At 42.5% G+C, this 17361-nt stretch overlaps 1 protein-coding gene across 1 annotated transcript in view; it reads left to right on the forward strand.

Annotated features, from left to right (window-relative positions):
* The window catches only part of RGS12 (regulator of G protein signaling 12), a 149736-nt gene that overhangs the window by 125988 nt on the left and 6387 nt on the right, over nt 1-17361 (forward strand). Inside the window, exons 12-17 of the mRNA XM_075857435.1 lie at nt 1878-1951; nt 2670-2796; nt 3253-3349; nt 3718-3785; nt 5441-5597; nt 8097-8696. Coding sequence (XP_075713550.1) covers nt 1878-1951; nt 2670-2796; nt 3253-3349; nt 3718-3785; nt 5441-5597; nt 8097-8696 — 1123 coding nt within the window. The remainder of the gene's footprint in view (nt 1-1877; nt 1952-2669; nt 2797-3252; nt 3350-3717; nt 3786-5440; nt 5598-8096; nt 8697-17361) is intronic.

Consider the following 17361-nt stretch of genomic DNA (forward strand, 5'->3'; position numbering starts at 1 on the left):
TTTTTTTAGTTGATTTATAGTCCTATGAGGGCTTGTTGTTTGCGGGACGAGTTGTCGTTTTTCACGGCACCATTTATTGTACCATATAATGTACCTGAAAACTGGCTAAAATTAGATTTGCAGGGGCAAAATGGAGAGAAACGGATTTTCTTCATATTTTATTTGGGTTTCGTTTTCGTGGTGTTCTCCCTGTGGTAGAAATGACATGTTAACTTGATTCTGTGGGTCAATATAATTGCAATGATCCCAAAATCGTCTCTTTTTTTTTTTTTTTTTTGTTATGCTTCTTTTACCACATTCTGAGAGCCATAACTTTTTTTTATTTTTTTTTGTTTACCAAGATACTTTTTTTTTTTTTTTTTATAATTTTTTTTTTCTCTTTTCCCTGAGGGGATAAATGTCGCATTGTAACAGTTTGGACTTTTAGGGCTAGTTCACACAGAGTATTTTCGCCTCCTGTTTCAATGGGAGGTGGAGGCGTTTTTTTTTTTTTTCCTGTGAGCGGTAAAAAACATTTGCAGGGAAAAAAAAAAGCCATGCCCTTTCTTTGGGCGCTTCAGCCTCTGACCACACATTGACGTCAATGGGAGGTAGAGATCGCGTTTTTCACTGCAGTTTTTGCCCATGGCGCTCAATGACCGCTACGAAATACGCCGCTAAAAACACAGCAAATGTTCTGCCGGCAGGTCAAATTAAGGAATTTTGAGGCAGATTTTTTCCCCCTGCAAAAAAACTCAGTGTGAACAGGGCCTTAGGCTGAATGCACACGTTGTGTATTTGCGTGCGGCAAAGCTGCAGCGTAATACGGTACCGGCAAAGTCAATGAGATTTCCTAAAATCTCATGTCCATGGTGCACTTTTTTTCTGTACATAAATTTACTCGCGGTGTGTATTTTCAAAGCCACAGCATGTCAATTTATCTTGCGATTCCGCTTGTGAATGTTATCTCCCTAGTTCTGGAGAAATAGGCAGCAAATCCCACAGCAGCCAAAGCTGCACCAAAAACCGCATAAAAAAAAAAAGCACGATCCGGTGCGGTTTTTACCTGCCAATTCCATGCATATCGCTGTGGTTTCATTTCAAAAGTGTTTTTATTGTGCAAAAGTCGTAAAACATAAATAACCTCTACATATGCGGTATTGCCGTAATCGTACCGACACATAGAATAAAGGCAACGTGTTATTTATGCCGCACAGTAAACGGCGTCAATTTAAAACGCATAGAACAATGGCGGAATTTCAGGGGTTTTATCTCATCTCCCCCCACCCCCCAAAAAAAAGTTAATAAAAGTTAATAAAAAAATTATATGTACCCTAAAATGGTGCAATTAGAAAGTACAACTAATCCCGCAAAAAACAAGTCCTCACACGGCTATGTCGACGGAAAAATATAAGTTCTAACTCTTTGAATGCGACTATAGAAAAACGAATAAAAATAGCTTGGTCATTAGGGCCTAAAATAGGCTGGTCACTAAGGGGTTAAGTAGAAAGATGGCAGAATTGGGGGGGCCTTTGTTAGGCTGCCATGACGACCATCAGCACTTGACAATTGCAGGGAGTGAGGGGACGACGGGGGGGGGGGGGGAGCAGCCCGCCTGTTTCTAACGGCTTAGATGTCGCGGTCGCTAATGACCATTTCATCTAAAGGGTTAAACGAGCTGAAGTGTCGGCTGTAACGTACACTTCTAAAGCTAAACTCCGGAGTCCTCAGCCCTGTAGGTCCCTGAGCTGCTACGTTTGTGGTCCACGCCAGCTTGAGTTTCTACAGCAGACAAGGAGTTAACCGTCTTTGGTCCAGGTTATGGAGATTTTCCGCGTGCAGCCGCTGTTGTCATTTATCGTATGTTTCTGTTTATTTTGTCTCCGCATGTAATGAAGCCTCTCGTTCTCAGCCAAGACAGCAGCATTCTGGAGTCCCGGGATCTAAGAATAGAAAAACGCACTTTATTTCGGTAAGAGAAACAAAATGAATCTAACAAATGTAAATCTGGGCTGAGGGAAGTTTTTCCACTCCTGGCAGCGCCGCTTTCATTTCCCGTTTCTATAATGTGCGTTCTAAGATCCCAGACTAACAATCTCACCGGGATTATGGCTACAATGTATGCTTGTGGGCTATGTGTATATAGGATTACAGACTAACAATCTCACTGGGATTATGGCTACAATGTATGCTTGTGTGCTATGTGTATATAGGATTACAGATGGAACTGTAACACATTATAAAAAGGAAAAACATCAAATCAATGTCTACTCTAAATATAATCTAAATTGTGTTGGAAACCTCTTTCTCACCTGGATGGCTAACCATTGGTAGATAACTACTAATGGCTGCTATTACAGGGCCCGTAGTGGTGTCCTCTAGCTTTCCATCTGGCATCCCTCTCTACTATTACTTCGCACGTGTGTCAGTCTGAACTGTCACTCTGGAATTCTCTTCATTCTGAGCTTCCGGATTCATGAACATGCTGTATGCCTCACCCGGATAACAGATGGTTGAGATGTGCTATAGTGCATGGAAAGGCAGCAAGACCGGTTAAAAAAGAGAAATACGTGGTCTTTGGGGTCTGATTTTCCAGTGGTATGGCTCCGTTAGGTAGAGATGCTTTCAGACATAAGGTAACAATATATGGCATGACGATAATTATCATTCTCCTGTTTTTATTTCTTTAGTTTGGATCTTGTACCAATTAACAGATCAGTGGGACTGAAAGCCAAGCCAACAAAGCCGGTGACTGAAGTCCTGCGTCCCGTTGTAGCAAAATACGGGCTGAATCTTAGCGAGCTGGTGGCGAGGCTTGTAAGTGCTGCGTTTAGTCATCCCGATTGTATGAATGTTCTCATGATTTATATTTTATGATGCACTTTCTCTTTTTTTTTTTTTTATTAAAAAAAAAATAAATCCCCCCCCCCAATAATGGTAATGGATTAAATATATTTCTGAAAGGAAAGGTTTTCTACTGGCAAGAATAAATGATATTATTATTATTCATTATTATTATAATCTTTCTTTTTATTTTTTATTATTATCTGTTGTTCTCTTTTCCCATTTTTATTATTTTTTAAAAAAAATTTTTTTTTTTTTTTTTTTTTATTTATGCCAGTGTTGGGTATTTCTACTAATTTTCACAATTAATATTTTTATCAGTTATTTATCTTTTATTCAATAGTGAATTTTTCTCACCGTTCTCCCCCCTCCCCCACAAAAAAATTACAAAATAAAATGTCAAAATAAATTTTGCTGTCTTATATGTAGAGCGGGGAGCAGGAACCTTTAGACTTGGGTGTTCCTATTTCCACCCTGGATGGACAGAGGGTTGTGTTGGAAGAGCGGGAGAACTCCAGGACGAAGGGTGAGTCCTCGGCAATTTTATATGTAAATGTCGATACTGAGTTTTGTGGGGTTTTTTGGGTGGTTTTTTTTCTGCACTAACCCAACAAATTCGGAACGTTTCTTCTACATGTTCTGTCAAGTGCTTAAGATAATATTTATAGAAATTTGATGAAATTGGCTGCTGTGTCGGGTTTTCTAGTATTCTGGGGACCGATACAGCAATAATACCAGTGAAAATCTGATGTACCAACCCCTCCTGTCCACACCTCTGGGTCATTCATAAATCCGGCACGTTTTTGGCCTCCGCTGTGAATAGTTGCTTTATGTTTCATGGAGCTGAATTCTGTTTTAGTGAAAGTTACGGATTGTATCGTTATTTCATTGCAGACAAGTCCAAGAACCCAATGATGAAATCGAATCCTGCGCTACCCAACTCCAGGAATAATCATACTGTGGTAATTCCGCTATTCATCTCCACGTTCATTTATGCTTCTTAATCTCTATTTTTGTTCGTTTTCAATAAAAAAAATAATATTGTTTTCTATTACCCGTCACGTTATAAACCTACATAATATATCTAGTTACGATGCAAATAATTGGCTTTTCTTACCTTGCACTGAATTTAAGTTACACGTCGTTTTCTTCTTCTCCACTCACATCAAAAGCTAAATTCAGGTTTCTGGTTTACCAGAGTGCAATGCATTGTGGGAGCTCAGATGAGTTACAAACCAAAACTGTTGATCATTATGGTTTACAATGTCTTTCTGTGGACAACCAGCAGAATTTTGATAGCCGCTTTGGGTGTGACTTGAGCAAAAATAAAATCTGTACAAAATGCATAATTTAAACAAAACGTTTAGTTATTATATGTAGCGTAAATAGACCTAATTTTATTTATTTTTTCCCTCCATGCCCGTTTTATAACCAGTGGACCAATTCCCTAATCCATTGCTTGCTAACAATGTCGTTTCTCTGGAGAGGGGAGCCCTACACAGGTTATCACCACCCAATAGCAAAGGGTATGGGACCATGCAGGATAGGGGATAACTGATCGGTGGGGGTCCGGTTGCTAAGATTTCCACTGATCACGATAACTACTTACCATGCCGTTCCTGGGAGCCCCATATGAATGGAGCGTTAGTGCGCATGCTCGGCCACCGATCCCTTGATTTCTATGGGGCCGCTGAAGATAGAGCTCAACAGCCCCATAGAAATGAATGAAGTGGTCGAAGAGCATGCGCATGAACACTCCATTCATATGGGGCTCCCAGGAACAGCATAGTAAACTCTCCAAGGGCCACACGGTCTGCCTATATAGTATGTATGCCCTTAAGGGAGTATATGTTGAGGAAAGGGAACCCCATAGCAAAGATTTAAAATGAAGCCCCCATCTGGTGCTGGTTGACACTACAAACCCTCGAATCAGCTGGGACATAAGGACTTACAGGGGTTTTCCCATAATCAATATTTATCACCTATCCACGGAATAGGTCATACATATCTGATTTGTGGGGGTCCAACTGCTGGGACCCCCCCACGATCACTAAAATGGGCTTACCATGCCGTTCCTGGGAGCCCCATATGAATGGCGAGTTAGTGCGCATGCTCTGCCACCACTTCATAATTTCTATGGGGCTGTTGATCTCTAGCTTCAGCGGCCCCATAGAAATCAAGGGATTGGTGGCCGAGCATGCGCACTAACGCTCCGTTCATATGGGGCTCCCAGGAACGGCATGGTAAGCAGTTATCGTGATTGGTGGGAATCCCAGCAGTCGGACCCCCACCGATCAGTTATTTATCGTCTATCCTGAAGATAGGTGATAAATATTTATAATGGGAAAACCCCTTTAATGCTTGTTTGCCCCTCATCTCCTTTCCATGATTCTAGGGTAATCCCCCCCCCCCCCTCGTTTGCTAACGTTGTACAATCGCCTTCCAGCGGCCGCATAGCAGCCGCCTGTTAAAGAGAAGTCTTCAGCAAGTCTTTTTCTTGTCTTCGGTATGTGAATATAGAAAATTATAGAGGATTCTTTTTTTGCCTACGTCATAAGGTTCTAGCATTTGTTAAATCAGAGGTGATGGGCTTCTCACGTTTCTGACATTGGTTTAGGTAGAAGATCGGCCTCTTGTGAAATCGTCATCCATCAGACTGAAGGGAGAGTACAGCAAAGCGAGCAGCAGAGACCCTCGACTACAAAGAAAAGACGAAGCCGTTATGAGGATGGGCAGAAAGAAGCAGCATAAAATTAATCTAGATGAAGCTGAAGGTAAACGCAGAAAAAGAAAAAAAAAACCCACAAAAGCTGGATTTCCAGACCGTTTGCAGTTTATTGTTGAGCCGTCTTTTATATAAGGATGTCCCATGTCCCTGTAGGATATATTCTTTTAGATAAGGATACAGTGATTTTAAGTTTGATGATGTCATAGACTGTTCACAAGGTCTATTAATCATGACGACCAAAGTTTGGAGATTAAGATAGAGGCCTTTCACGTATCCGTCATCCGTGCAACGCACTCCCACCTGAGTGCTTGATTGAAGAATGATGGAGCGATTTCAGTATGATGTCATCGAGTGGCACCTTAATTTGTGCATTAGGTTCACTTATGACCTTTCAGGATAACATCTGCTAATAATCGCTGCACATGCGTCATCCCTACAAGCTGCATATCACGCTCTCTGCTGAGCGCAATGTTGCCGAATTGGCGTCCCTATATATATATATATATATAACGCTACATGTTCCTACCTACAAAGTTTTATTAGGACTGAACTTTCTTTGGCAGATTTTGAAGTGCAAGGGGTTTTCTTTTGGTGCGTTTTTTTCTCACTTTTTTTTTTTCTTACACTTTTTTTTAAATTAAATTAAAGGGAAACGGTCACCAGCATTTAAAGCAGCAATACCTGGTGGTAGTGGGTGAAAAATCATTTTTATGTAACCTATAATGATCTTCTAAGTAGCTCTGTATCTTTAGTATTCCGTTTTTTAGTGTTTCTGTGCCGTATACTAATGAGCATAAGAGTCATATCTTCATTGATTAAGCCTTTCTGCGTTAACCCCGCCTCTTTTTACTTTTGATTGACATCTACTCGTCTCCCCCCCCCCCCCCCCCCAGCACACACGAAATCCCACACTTGCGCATTGATGTCTCGTTGATGTCATAGTAGTGTATGCGCAGTCACTAGAGGCCTGGACGAAGCAGGGAAGGGAGTCGGACTATACATGACAGGCGCTATATTAGACGAGATTTTGGCATTTAGGGTTGGCCAGTTTTTTGGTGGTGGCGGGCATAAGAAGCGGAACGAACAAGACTGCTAAAATATTACCATAAAAGGGCAAAATGTTTGCAGACCTTTCTTTGCGGTCGGAGGAGGAGTTTGGAGAGGGGATGATGACCATGAACTTTTGACAACAGCGGCCAATGAGCGGTGAGGAGAGTCAAAAGCGGTGTTTAAAACCACTCCAAATGAACGGCACAGCTTTTTTTTTTTTAGCCTCTGATTTCAATGGAGGTTCAGTAGCGGAAACCTCTCCAAGATAGGACATTATTTTTTTTTTATTATTATTATTTTTTTTAATTTTTATTATTATTATTATTTTTTATCCGCTCGTGAAAGTAATGTCAGGGAAAGAAGAGCCTCTACCTCTCTATTTAAATCAATAGATGGAGATTTGTGGTGTTTTTTGCATCAAAATCCATGCCGAAAAACACAGTATGAACTGGGCCTTAGATCATTATGACCTATTTACTAACCGCATATGACCTATATACTTACAATATGTCATCTATAGCGTGTCAAGCTATTTGGTATACATATGGCGCTATATGGGCTATAACTTGTTGAGTTGTCAATAGATAAGATTTATAGGATTCAGATATAATTCTGGCACGATTCTGATATTCTGTACATTGAATAGTATATAGGATCTAGAAATCCCTAATTGTTGGCATGTTACAGATGGGACATTTACTTCTCCTGTTTGGTTTATTGCGATGTAATACTATCCTTGGTACTTTTTTGCTTTTTCCATTGTTTGATGTTCTATATATTTTATACTAAATAAACCTATCCCTTAAACCGTCTGGTGAGGATCATAAGATCGAAAACATTAACCCTTTATAAATTAAAAGCAAAATTATTCTGTAAAGAGTGCAACAGTTTTTTAATATATTGAATCTGGGTTGGAAAAGCCTAATCCATACCGGAGTGCCGTGATTTACACTTTATTTTCCAGATTAATTTTTTTCTAGTCAGGGTTTCTCTGTATCCTATCCTTGTTTAAAGGCTATGTACACTTTTTTTTAATTTTTTTTTATGAAAATGTGTTTTTGTACGACTTTCTAAATACTTTTTTATTAAAAATGATTTTTGGTGTTTGAGATACAGCTGCTTTGTCTCCGGTATACTGTATTGTGTGCTGAGACCTGAATCCATCATATCGGCGGGACTGATGGGTTCAGTGTCAGCGGGTCCAGGATACAAAGCGGCTGTATCTCAAAATCCAAAAATAATGTTTAATAGAAAGTTGCACCGGACACAGACATTTTCTTTAAAAAAACAAACTCTTTCAAAGCTGTCCATAGCCTTTAATGTATGTGACGGCTTCGTCTATAATAATCTGATTTATCAGCGCTAATCACTGTGGTTTGGGCCAAATCACAAACTCTATGCTATATATGACAAAACCCGATTGGTCTGCATCTCTATGTAGTACAGATTAAATCATCAAATATTATTATTGAACACATTTATTTTTATTTCGTAGCCTTCTTTGAGCTGATTTCTAAAGCTCAAAGTAATCGGGCAGAGGACCAGCGAGGACTTCTCCGGAAAGAAGACTTGGTACTTCCAGATTTTCTACGTTTGTCTCCGCTTGTCGCCGCTTCCTCCACTCTAGCGTCAGGAAACCCCACCAAGAGGAGGCCTGAAAAGAGCAGTAGTCTTGATAAAGGCCATAACGGGTCATCCAGTATTTTGTTAGGTACTCCAAACGGTGCGGACAAATCCGCCAAATACAGCGGACTGGACAGAAGGGACAAATATGACATTGTGCCACCTGCTGGAAGGAAACCGTATGTTCCTTTTAACACTCCATTGTCTCCGATTCCACATGTTCAAGAAAGAAACGTCCCCAATAGGGAGAGACTATCGAGAGACTTGTCCACTGGAAATATCCAGACTGTAGAAGATGACAATGTCGCCGATCACACCCTAGTGGCTGAAGGAGACATTAGCAGTCCCAATAGCACTTTACTACCCTTACCCCCATCACCACCGTGCGATGTCAGTCAGCTCTCCAAAGCCAGCTTTTCACCCCCACCTCCATGTTCTGGCAGTCAAGATAATTCTGGATATCAGAAATCAGGTATTTCTAGATTTTAGTGATGTGTTCTTTATTTTTATTCTTAACTACGACCCAACCCCTCCCCCTTTTTGGTGTCAATTTTTTATTTGTATTCTTTGCACTTTTAAAGATTGCAGAATTGCACATAGTTTTTTTTGTTTTTTTTTTACTCCATGTTCGTGGTACTGTTCCAATGTGGAAAACTTCTACACGGTCTGTTTACTGTTCAAGTGCCAAGACTCTCCGTTATGGGTTGTTTCTTGAATTTCTGCCCAGTTTATAAAGACGAGCTTATGGTTTGTGATGTAAATATTACAGAACTTGGGTTTTGTTGCCCTAAATTCTGAGTTTGTCACTATATCCTAATATTTGGTGATATTCATCATTCGTTGACCTTAGAGAACCCAGATAACATTGACGTACGTGGACACCCTACGGCTTAAAGGGGAATTCCACTTTAAATCAATCTTGTGACATGTCATTGGGATACTTCAGAAGATAACGTCTGTGGAGGTCCACGAGCTAGGCCTCCTATCAATTCCAAGATGGAGTGGTGGGTGATCGATCTCTCTGGTCTTTACCGTAAATTTTGATACTGGTTACAGATCTCTGGTGGCGGTCCTAGATCATTAACAAACCCCCCACTAAAGTTTTTAGAAATTTTTTGAATATGAAATTTTCCCCCAAGTTTTTGACTTTCATCTAGGGACTATATTATGGACTTCCTGTTGATGGACCATGGACTAATGACGACTCCCTAATTGTATTCTTCATGATAAAGCGTAAAATCCTAGAGATCTGGACTCTCTATTTTACTATACTGCTTTATAGCTATTTAAGGGGCCATATAGAAATGATTACATTTCATATTTTTCTATGACTTGTTTTAAAAAACCAGAACGACAACCATTGTGAAATTTGTATATATTTTTATTTTTTTATTTAAATTTTGTTTTTCTCGCATAAGAGCAAAGTTAATTTTTTTTTTTTTTTTTTTTATCTTCCATACGGGACATTCCTGTGTATCTTTTTAGAATTTTTTGTAAATATTCAGTGACAATATCTTATGCCCTGCATGTTCCTCTAAAATTCTCATGGTGTATAGATATCTGTACAGTTTTTTTTATTGACCCTCTCCCTTTTTGATTCCTCAGTTTGAACCTTGCTATAAAGTGTGCCTCTATGACGCATGGTCTGTGTATTCTTTTCTGCTGTGATCTCCCAATGATTTGATATAACACACTCCGTAATTTCCAAACTTTCCTTAAAGGCATTCTACATTCCTTAATCCTCAATGTAACCACTCATCTTAATGTTTACCGCTTCTAGTACGCAGCTTATCTTCTCATACTAAAATATTCTCTGATCAGGGCTAAGATAATTCAATTAACGATAATTTTTTTTTATTTTCATATCAAGACATTTAAAGGTGGCTGTTAAATTAATATGAATATTTGGCATGACTGGCAGAAAAACGTAGAGGACCTGTCCCCTCCCCTGACATGTCTGTTTTGGTAAATATTTGTATCCCCATGAAATAACCATTCAGGAACGATTTTTCTTAGTACTTTGCGTTGCGCCGTTCCGCTGTTATTCCACCTAGAAATGTATGAATTGACAACTGGGTGTTACCAGTTGGGGGTGTGTCCCTACACCGACTAACACTGTCCAATCAGTGCTGACAGAGTGAAACTGGGCAGGATTACACCCAGTTGTCAATTCATACATTTCTAGTCGGAATAACAGTGGAACGGCACAATACAGAGTTCTAACAAAATATTTGACAATTATTTCATGGTGAATGCAAGATTTACTAAAACAGACCTGTCCAGACAGCTGACCGATCCAACTTTTAAATTGCGTAGTAATAGAAAAGTTATAAAATGTAAGGACTCCTTTTGGACCACCTCTTTTTTTTTTTTTAAATTACAGAGGTTCTCCTAAGTTTATTTAAAAAAAATAATCAATAAATCTAATATGGCACTCATAGCTAAAGTGACCATACTGTCAGGTTATTTTTTCCCCCGTCTCTTCCTTCAAATCAGAACTAATTTGGACTTCGAGCCTTCAAGGGATCGGTCACCATACAATGCTGCCCTGATGAACCGATAAATGCAGCTACACTGCAGCCGTCAGTCACTATTGAGGAAATCTGGGTGGGGGAGCTCCCCTCGTGAATAGAGTGGACCCATAATTGGGAGTCCGCTGTAATCTGTTTGACTATATTAGTCAAACGGTAGAATATTTGTTTGTGCCACTTGAGCTAGCGGTACACGGGACTTGTTAACGTAATATGCTGGGTAAGCGATGTATGGTGACGGATCCACTTTCAGCTCAAAGTAATCTACGACAGACTGGTTGCTAGGGATGCACTACTTGGCAACCCCACTGTAAAGTAAAATCCGGCTAAGCCATAGACCGTCTTATCACTTCAATTTTTTTTTATATAAATTTTGTTGGAGAACCTCTTTAAGACTCAATTGCTATCCAAGGCCAATGTTTGATGTATACCGTCCACTTATATTAGACATATGAGACTGTCTTCCATGTGGCGCTACCACGGCCAGGCGACGTTGTTAACATTGTGCCTGCTGTGTAATTTTGTAGCGTGGCATCACCCTGTGATTAGTGCACCTGTCACTTGCATAGAGCGGACGTGGCTGCCCAGTTCACTAGGAACCGGTGCCAACAGCGAGAGTCCTTCCTAGTCATAGGGTGTTTTTGAAGCACAATCGTCCAGGATTTCATGGCCTGCCTCTGCTGTATGTCGGAGTAGGGTGCACCATCATAGACCTCACCGGGGTAGATGTCCGCTACTTAAATAGAAACCCAATTTGTAGAATTCCTTTAAGGGTGATCAATGTAAAATTCTGAAATGATCTTGTATATTGCATGTAATCCCAATATTGTGTGATCTGTAGCCTGTGCTCATCTTCTCCCGCTTTGTAGATCACTTGATTGTAGAGATTTTGTGTGCATTTTGTATCAATTCTCTCCAAAAATAATAAACTCCGTCTCCATTCTGTATCTCTTTCTCATTTGTTCTTCCGCTATCAAATTTTGAAAGTTTTTTTGATCTAACAAATTCACCCCCCCCCCCCCCCTTCATTTACTGTGCATCATATGACCTCACTACTTAAGGCTCTGTTAACATCTGCATTTGGTGTCCCGTTCTGATGTTCCGTCTGAGGTTTCCGTCAGAACGGGAGCTCGATGGAGACCCGTGTCAGTTTGTGTCTGCTCAGGGTCACGTTCTGACGGAAACCTCCGACGGAACGTCAGAACGGGACCCCAACGCAGATGTGAACAGCGCCTAACATGAGTACATTTTTAATCTTCCACAGCACAATGGGGAATGTAATGGAAACAATCTGGTTCGAATTTAAAGATGTCTCAAGGGTAAAAGGACAAAATTAAAGGTCAATTCCAGTAACAATTGATTTTAATGTCAGTGGTGCATTAAACAATCCTGTTCCACGGTGAAGATTTTTTTTTTTTTTTAATGACCCCAGACTAGAGGTACAGATTTTATATTCTCTATTCTGGGAGGAGCTTTCCCAGCTGCTCATGGCCGCCACCTGCTGGATGATCCACTGTAATGTTAAACTGTTATAAGAACCCATGTATTGCAGGGGCAGGGGGTAATTTTGTACCGAACATTAATAGGCAGCTATTATAACCCAATCAATTGTGCCCCCATAAACTGCAAACCTTAGATATCATTAATATGACTTTTCTTCATAATCTATAAAAAAAAAAAACATAAATTTCCTAAAAATAATCAGCGTCGATTACCTATAACTAATAATTTATAGGAAATTTATAGTCTTCATAATTTACATAAGACTGATCATAATCTAAGGCTCTATTCACATGACAGGGTCCGAGTGTCGGACGATAAAAACGTCCGTTTTGCATCCGTTCCGGGCCGTGTTGCCGTTTTTAACAGGCGATTTTGACCCGTTTTGCATCCGATTTTAAAACGGACAGGGAAAAAAACGGATTAATTTCATTTATAAACTTTTTGCCACACACTTCCCTCTGTAGATAATGCCACACACTGCCCCCTGTATGTAGTGCCACACAGCCCCCCTGTATGTAGTGCCACACAGCCCCCCTGTATGTAGTGCCACACAGCCCCCCTGTATGTAGTGCCACACAGCCCCCCTGTATGTAGTGCCACACAGCCCCCCTGTATGTAGTGCCACACAGCCCCCCTGTATGTAGTGCCACACAGCCCCCCTGTATGTAGTGCCACACAGCCCCCCTGTATGTAGTGCCACACAGCCCCCCTGTATGTAGTGCCACACAGCCCCCCTGTATGTAGTGCCACACAGCCCCCCTGTATGTAGTGCCACACAGCCCCCCTGTATGTAGTGCCACACAGCCCCCCTGTATGTAGTGCCACACAACCCCCCTGTATGTAGTGCCACACAACCCCCCCTGTATGTAGTGCCACACAACCCCCCACTGTATGTAGTGCCACACAACCCCCCCCTGTAGGTAGTGCCACACAACCCCCCCTGTAGGTAATGCCACACAACCCCCCCCTGTAGGTAATGCCACACAACCCCCCCTGTAGGTAATGCCACACAACCCCCCCTGTAGGTAATGCCACACAACCCCCCCCTGTAGGTAATGCCACACAACCCCCCCCTGTAGGTAATGCCACACAACCCCCCCCTGTAGGTAATGCCACACAACACCCCCCCCCTGTAGGTAATGCCACACAACCCCCCCCTGTAGGTAATGCTACACAACACCCCCCCCTGTAGGTAATGCTACACAACACCCCCCCCTGTAGGTAATGCCACACAACCCCCCCTGTATGTAGTGCCACACAACCCCCCCCCCTGTATGTAGTGCCACACAACCCCCCCCTGTATGTAGTGCCACACAACCCCCCCCTGTAGGTAATGCCACACAACCCCCCCTGTAGGTAATGCCACACAACCCCCCCCTGTAGGTAATGCCACACAACCCCCCCCCCCTGTAGGTAGTGCCACACAACCCCCCCCCCTGTAGGTAATGCCACACAACCCCCCCCCCCCCTGTAGGTAATGCCACACAACCCCCCCCCCCTGTAGGTAATGCCACACAACCCCGCCCCCTGTAGGTAATGCCACACAACCCCCCCCTGTAGGTAATGCCACACAACCCCCCCCCTGTAGGTAATGCCACACAACCCCCCCCCCCTGTAGGTAATGCCACACAACCCCCCCCCCCCCTGTAGGTAATGCCACACAACCCCGCCCCTGTAGGTAATGCCACACAACCCCCCCCCCCCGTAGGTAATGCCACACAACCCCCCCCCCCTGTAGGTAATGCCACACAACCCCCCCCCCCCCCCCCGTAGGTAATGCCACACAACCCCCCTGTAGGTAATGCCACACAACCCCCTCCCCCCGGAGGTAATGCCACACAACCCCCCCCCCCCCCCCCGGAGATAATGCCACACAAGCCCCCCCTCCCCGGAGGTATTGCCACGCAACTTCATATATGGACGGTGAAGTCATGGACTTCTCCTGGAGCGGAAACACCAGCCACAGGGTCGGGTATTCCGCTTCAGAAGTGCCTGAGCGAGACGGAAGACACGGCCGTCACTCGGGACACATTCCGGTGATGGCCGTGTATTACCCGGCCCCATAGACTACTATGGGGGCCGGGAGAATGGCCGAAAATAGGGCATGTCCCATTTTTTGACGGCCGGGTTTCCTGGGCCGTCAAAAAAATTGGGTGTGTGAGTAGCCCCATTTGGGGTCTATTGTTCCTACTGCGGCCGTGTGACGGCTGTTTTTTGAATGGCCGTCACACGGCCGGGAAACCCTGTTGCTGGTTTTACATCCCCCATTGAATTCTATGGAGAAAACCTGCAACGGAAAATCAACCAAAACGCAGCATAAATTGACGTGCTGCGGAATTGAACTCCACACCGCAGGTCAATTTATTAACGTTTACGTTGCGTTTTTTTCCGCATCGTGGGCATAATATTTTCTAAATCTCATCCACTTGAAATTCTGCAGCGTTTACGCTACGTGGGACCCTGGCCTAAAGAGTTGCACACAGGGCTGCATCCCCAGCTTGCTCTTTAATAGGTTTACCTGCAGTCCTATGTAAAAACAACAGATTACTCATTGTAATCAATTGTGTCAAATTACAAACTCTGCTCTACTACATCTGTAATAACAATTGAATGATCAAAATAGGTTCTGTTACCATATAATCCATAAAATCTTATTTTTTATATCACTTATTTTTTAGATCACTGCACATTGTTCACCCGGGGCAAAGATTCAGTTTGCCCCCCCCCCCCCCCCAACCTCTTTCCCGACATCTCCTTCCCCCTCGCCGTGTTTGTTTTCTCTACCAATCGACGTGTCATTTCTTTTCCACATTTCTTTTTATGTAACTCGAGCATAAAAACATTTGTGCATTTTACAAGCAATATAGTTCTATACACAACACCAGAACCAAGCTCAGTACATAAATACAGCCCCAGAACCAAGCTCAATACATATATTCAGCCTTAGCACAAATACAGCTCAATTTAGTGCAACCCCTGCCGTATAGGTGTGTACGGCGTAAAACTACAGCTCCCAGCATGGCACGAACAATGGTAAGGATATCCTGGGAGATGCGGTTTCACAAAAAATAAATCGTATCATAATCACACCACCCATTATCTCGCTGCAGATCATACAGTGACTACATTACTGATTAGAGGCAGAATAAACATTTACATTAAGTGACTCACCGGTGACGTCTCAGATTCTAGTACTTTTTCTCCATCCGATCCAGACCTCTATGATGACCTCTCCCGGTCACAGCCCATTTCTGCAGTTTGCCGGTCAGATGTCTTCAGCTTCTCACTTTTCCAACATTTCCACACCTATAAATAAAGATAAAGTTCTCATTATAGCACACACTACGCCCCTAAATATAATAGTGACATACACTGCACCTCTAATTATAATAGCACCATACACCATGTCCCACACACACACTGTGCCCCCTGTAGATAGTGTCTGCCATAGAGCCCCCTGTAGATAGTGCCCCCATATAGCCCACCCCTGTATATAGCATCCCCCAAATAGCTCCCCCCTATAGTGCTCCACAGATAGCCCCCCTGTAGATATAGTCCACCCCTGTATATAGTGCTCCACATATAATCCACCCCTGTATATAGTGCTCCACATATAGTCCACCCCTGTATATGCAAAAAAACAAAAAACTTTCTCTTTTAAACTCAGTGACATGTTGAATTATAGTGAAGATTTGTTTCTGGCATGGAAGAGAAGCGTCACATCTTAAAATAAAACCGCTAGATGGTAAGGGGTCAAACTAAAAAACAATCCTGATCCCAAGGAGTTTTATGTTTAGTAACCGTCGATTTCGGGGAAGTTTCTATATGAAATATGAGATCAGGATGGAGATGACAATTTGTGTGATAAAACGAGGCGGCGGCCGGCTGAAGAGAACAATATCTGGTTGTGTGTGTGTTTGGGAGTTTATCTTGTCCTACAAGTGATGGATTAGGACAGGGGGAAGTAAACAGTAAAGTTTGATTGTTTTGCAAGGCCTTAAAAAAACAAATAGAGGAAGATCGTCCTTGAGATAAAGCCACTTGGGCCAACTGAGAGGTCATTTATCCTGAACGTTATCATCCCAAGTAAAGATCACCTTAAAATATAAACACAAGAGGCGAAGAACACCACACTCTGATTTGAGCAGTTTGTTCAGGTTACTTAGTTTTTTTTGTGGGCCTGTTTAATTAAAAACAACAAAAAAACATTGTAAGTAGCCTCCAGAGGTCAACTGTAAAGTAAATCTGTCATTTTAAAGGGATTGTCCAGGCACGGACAACTGATGACCTATCCACAGGATTGGTCCTCAGTATATGATCGGTTGGATCCGACACATGCTTCCCGCACCAATTATCTGCTCCGTCTGCCTCCGGGCGCCAGATGTTATGCAGGGTATGCAGTACTTGGAGCTGGAAGCAGATGGCTCCGTACACTGCACAGCGGCCGTGCTGCAGAACAGCAACTCTACTCCCATTCACTTGACTAGGAGCAGTACTGCAGCTCAGCCGCTGTTCTGTGACCGGAGCCAACTGCTTTCAGCATGGACATCCGGTGCCTGGAGGTAGCCGGAGCAGCTGATCAGTGCAGGGTCCGGGTGTCGGACCCCAAACGATTGTATACTGATTACCTATGCTGTGGATAGGTCATCAGTTTTCTGTGCCTGGACGACCCCTTTAAGGCTATAGACACCTTTTGCACTGAATTATTTTTTTATAGTCTTTGTTTCCTAAATGTAAAATTTAAGCAACTTTCTAAATAGACTTCATTAAAAATGTTCTACCGTTTTGCTGCAATAGAGTCTGCGCAGAGCTGGCTGTGCTCCTGATTCTGACATAAATCCGACGGCACGCTGCTCCTGTCGAGGGGCTGACGTTATCTTCTCTTTCCTTCTATGTGTTAGGGCCCATTAATATATATATATATTTATTTTTTTTGCCTACGTTTAACGTATACGCTGGGAAAAAGCTCTTGACCTATACTCTAAACGTAGGCTGTGACGGATGCCTAACAGTGACATCCGTCCCCCATAGGCTATAATGGTATAAATTTAACAGAAAAGTCATGAACTCATGATCATTTTCATGACGTATCCGTTAAATGCA

Source organism: Rhinoderma darwinii, chromosome 1 (genome assembly GCF_050947455.1).
Source record: "Rhinoderma darwinii isolate aRhiDar2 chromosome 1, aRhiDar2.hap1, whole genome shotgun sequence".
NCBI classification, from domain to species: Eukaryota; Metazoa; Chordata; class Amphibia; order Anura; family Rhinodermatidae; genus Rhinoderma; species Rhinoderma darwinii.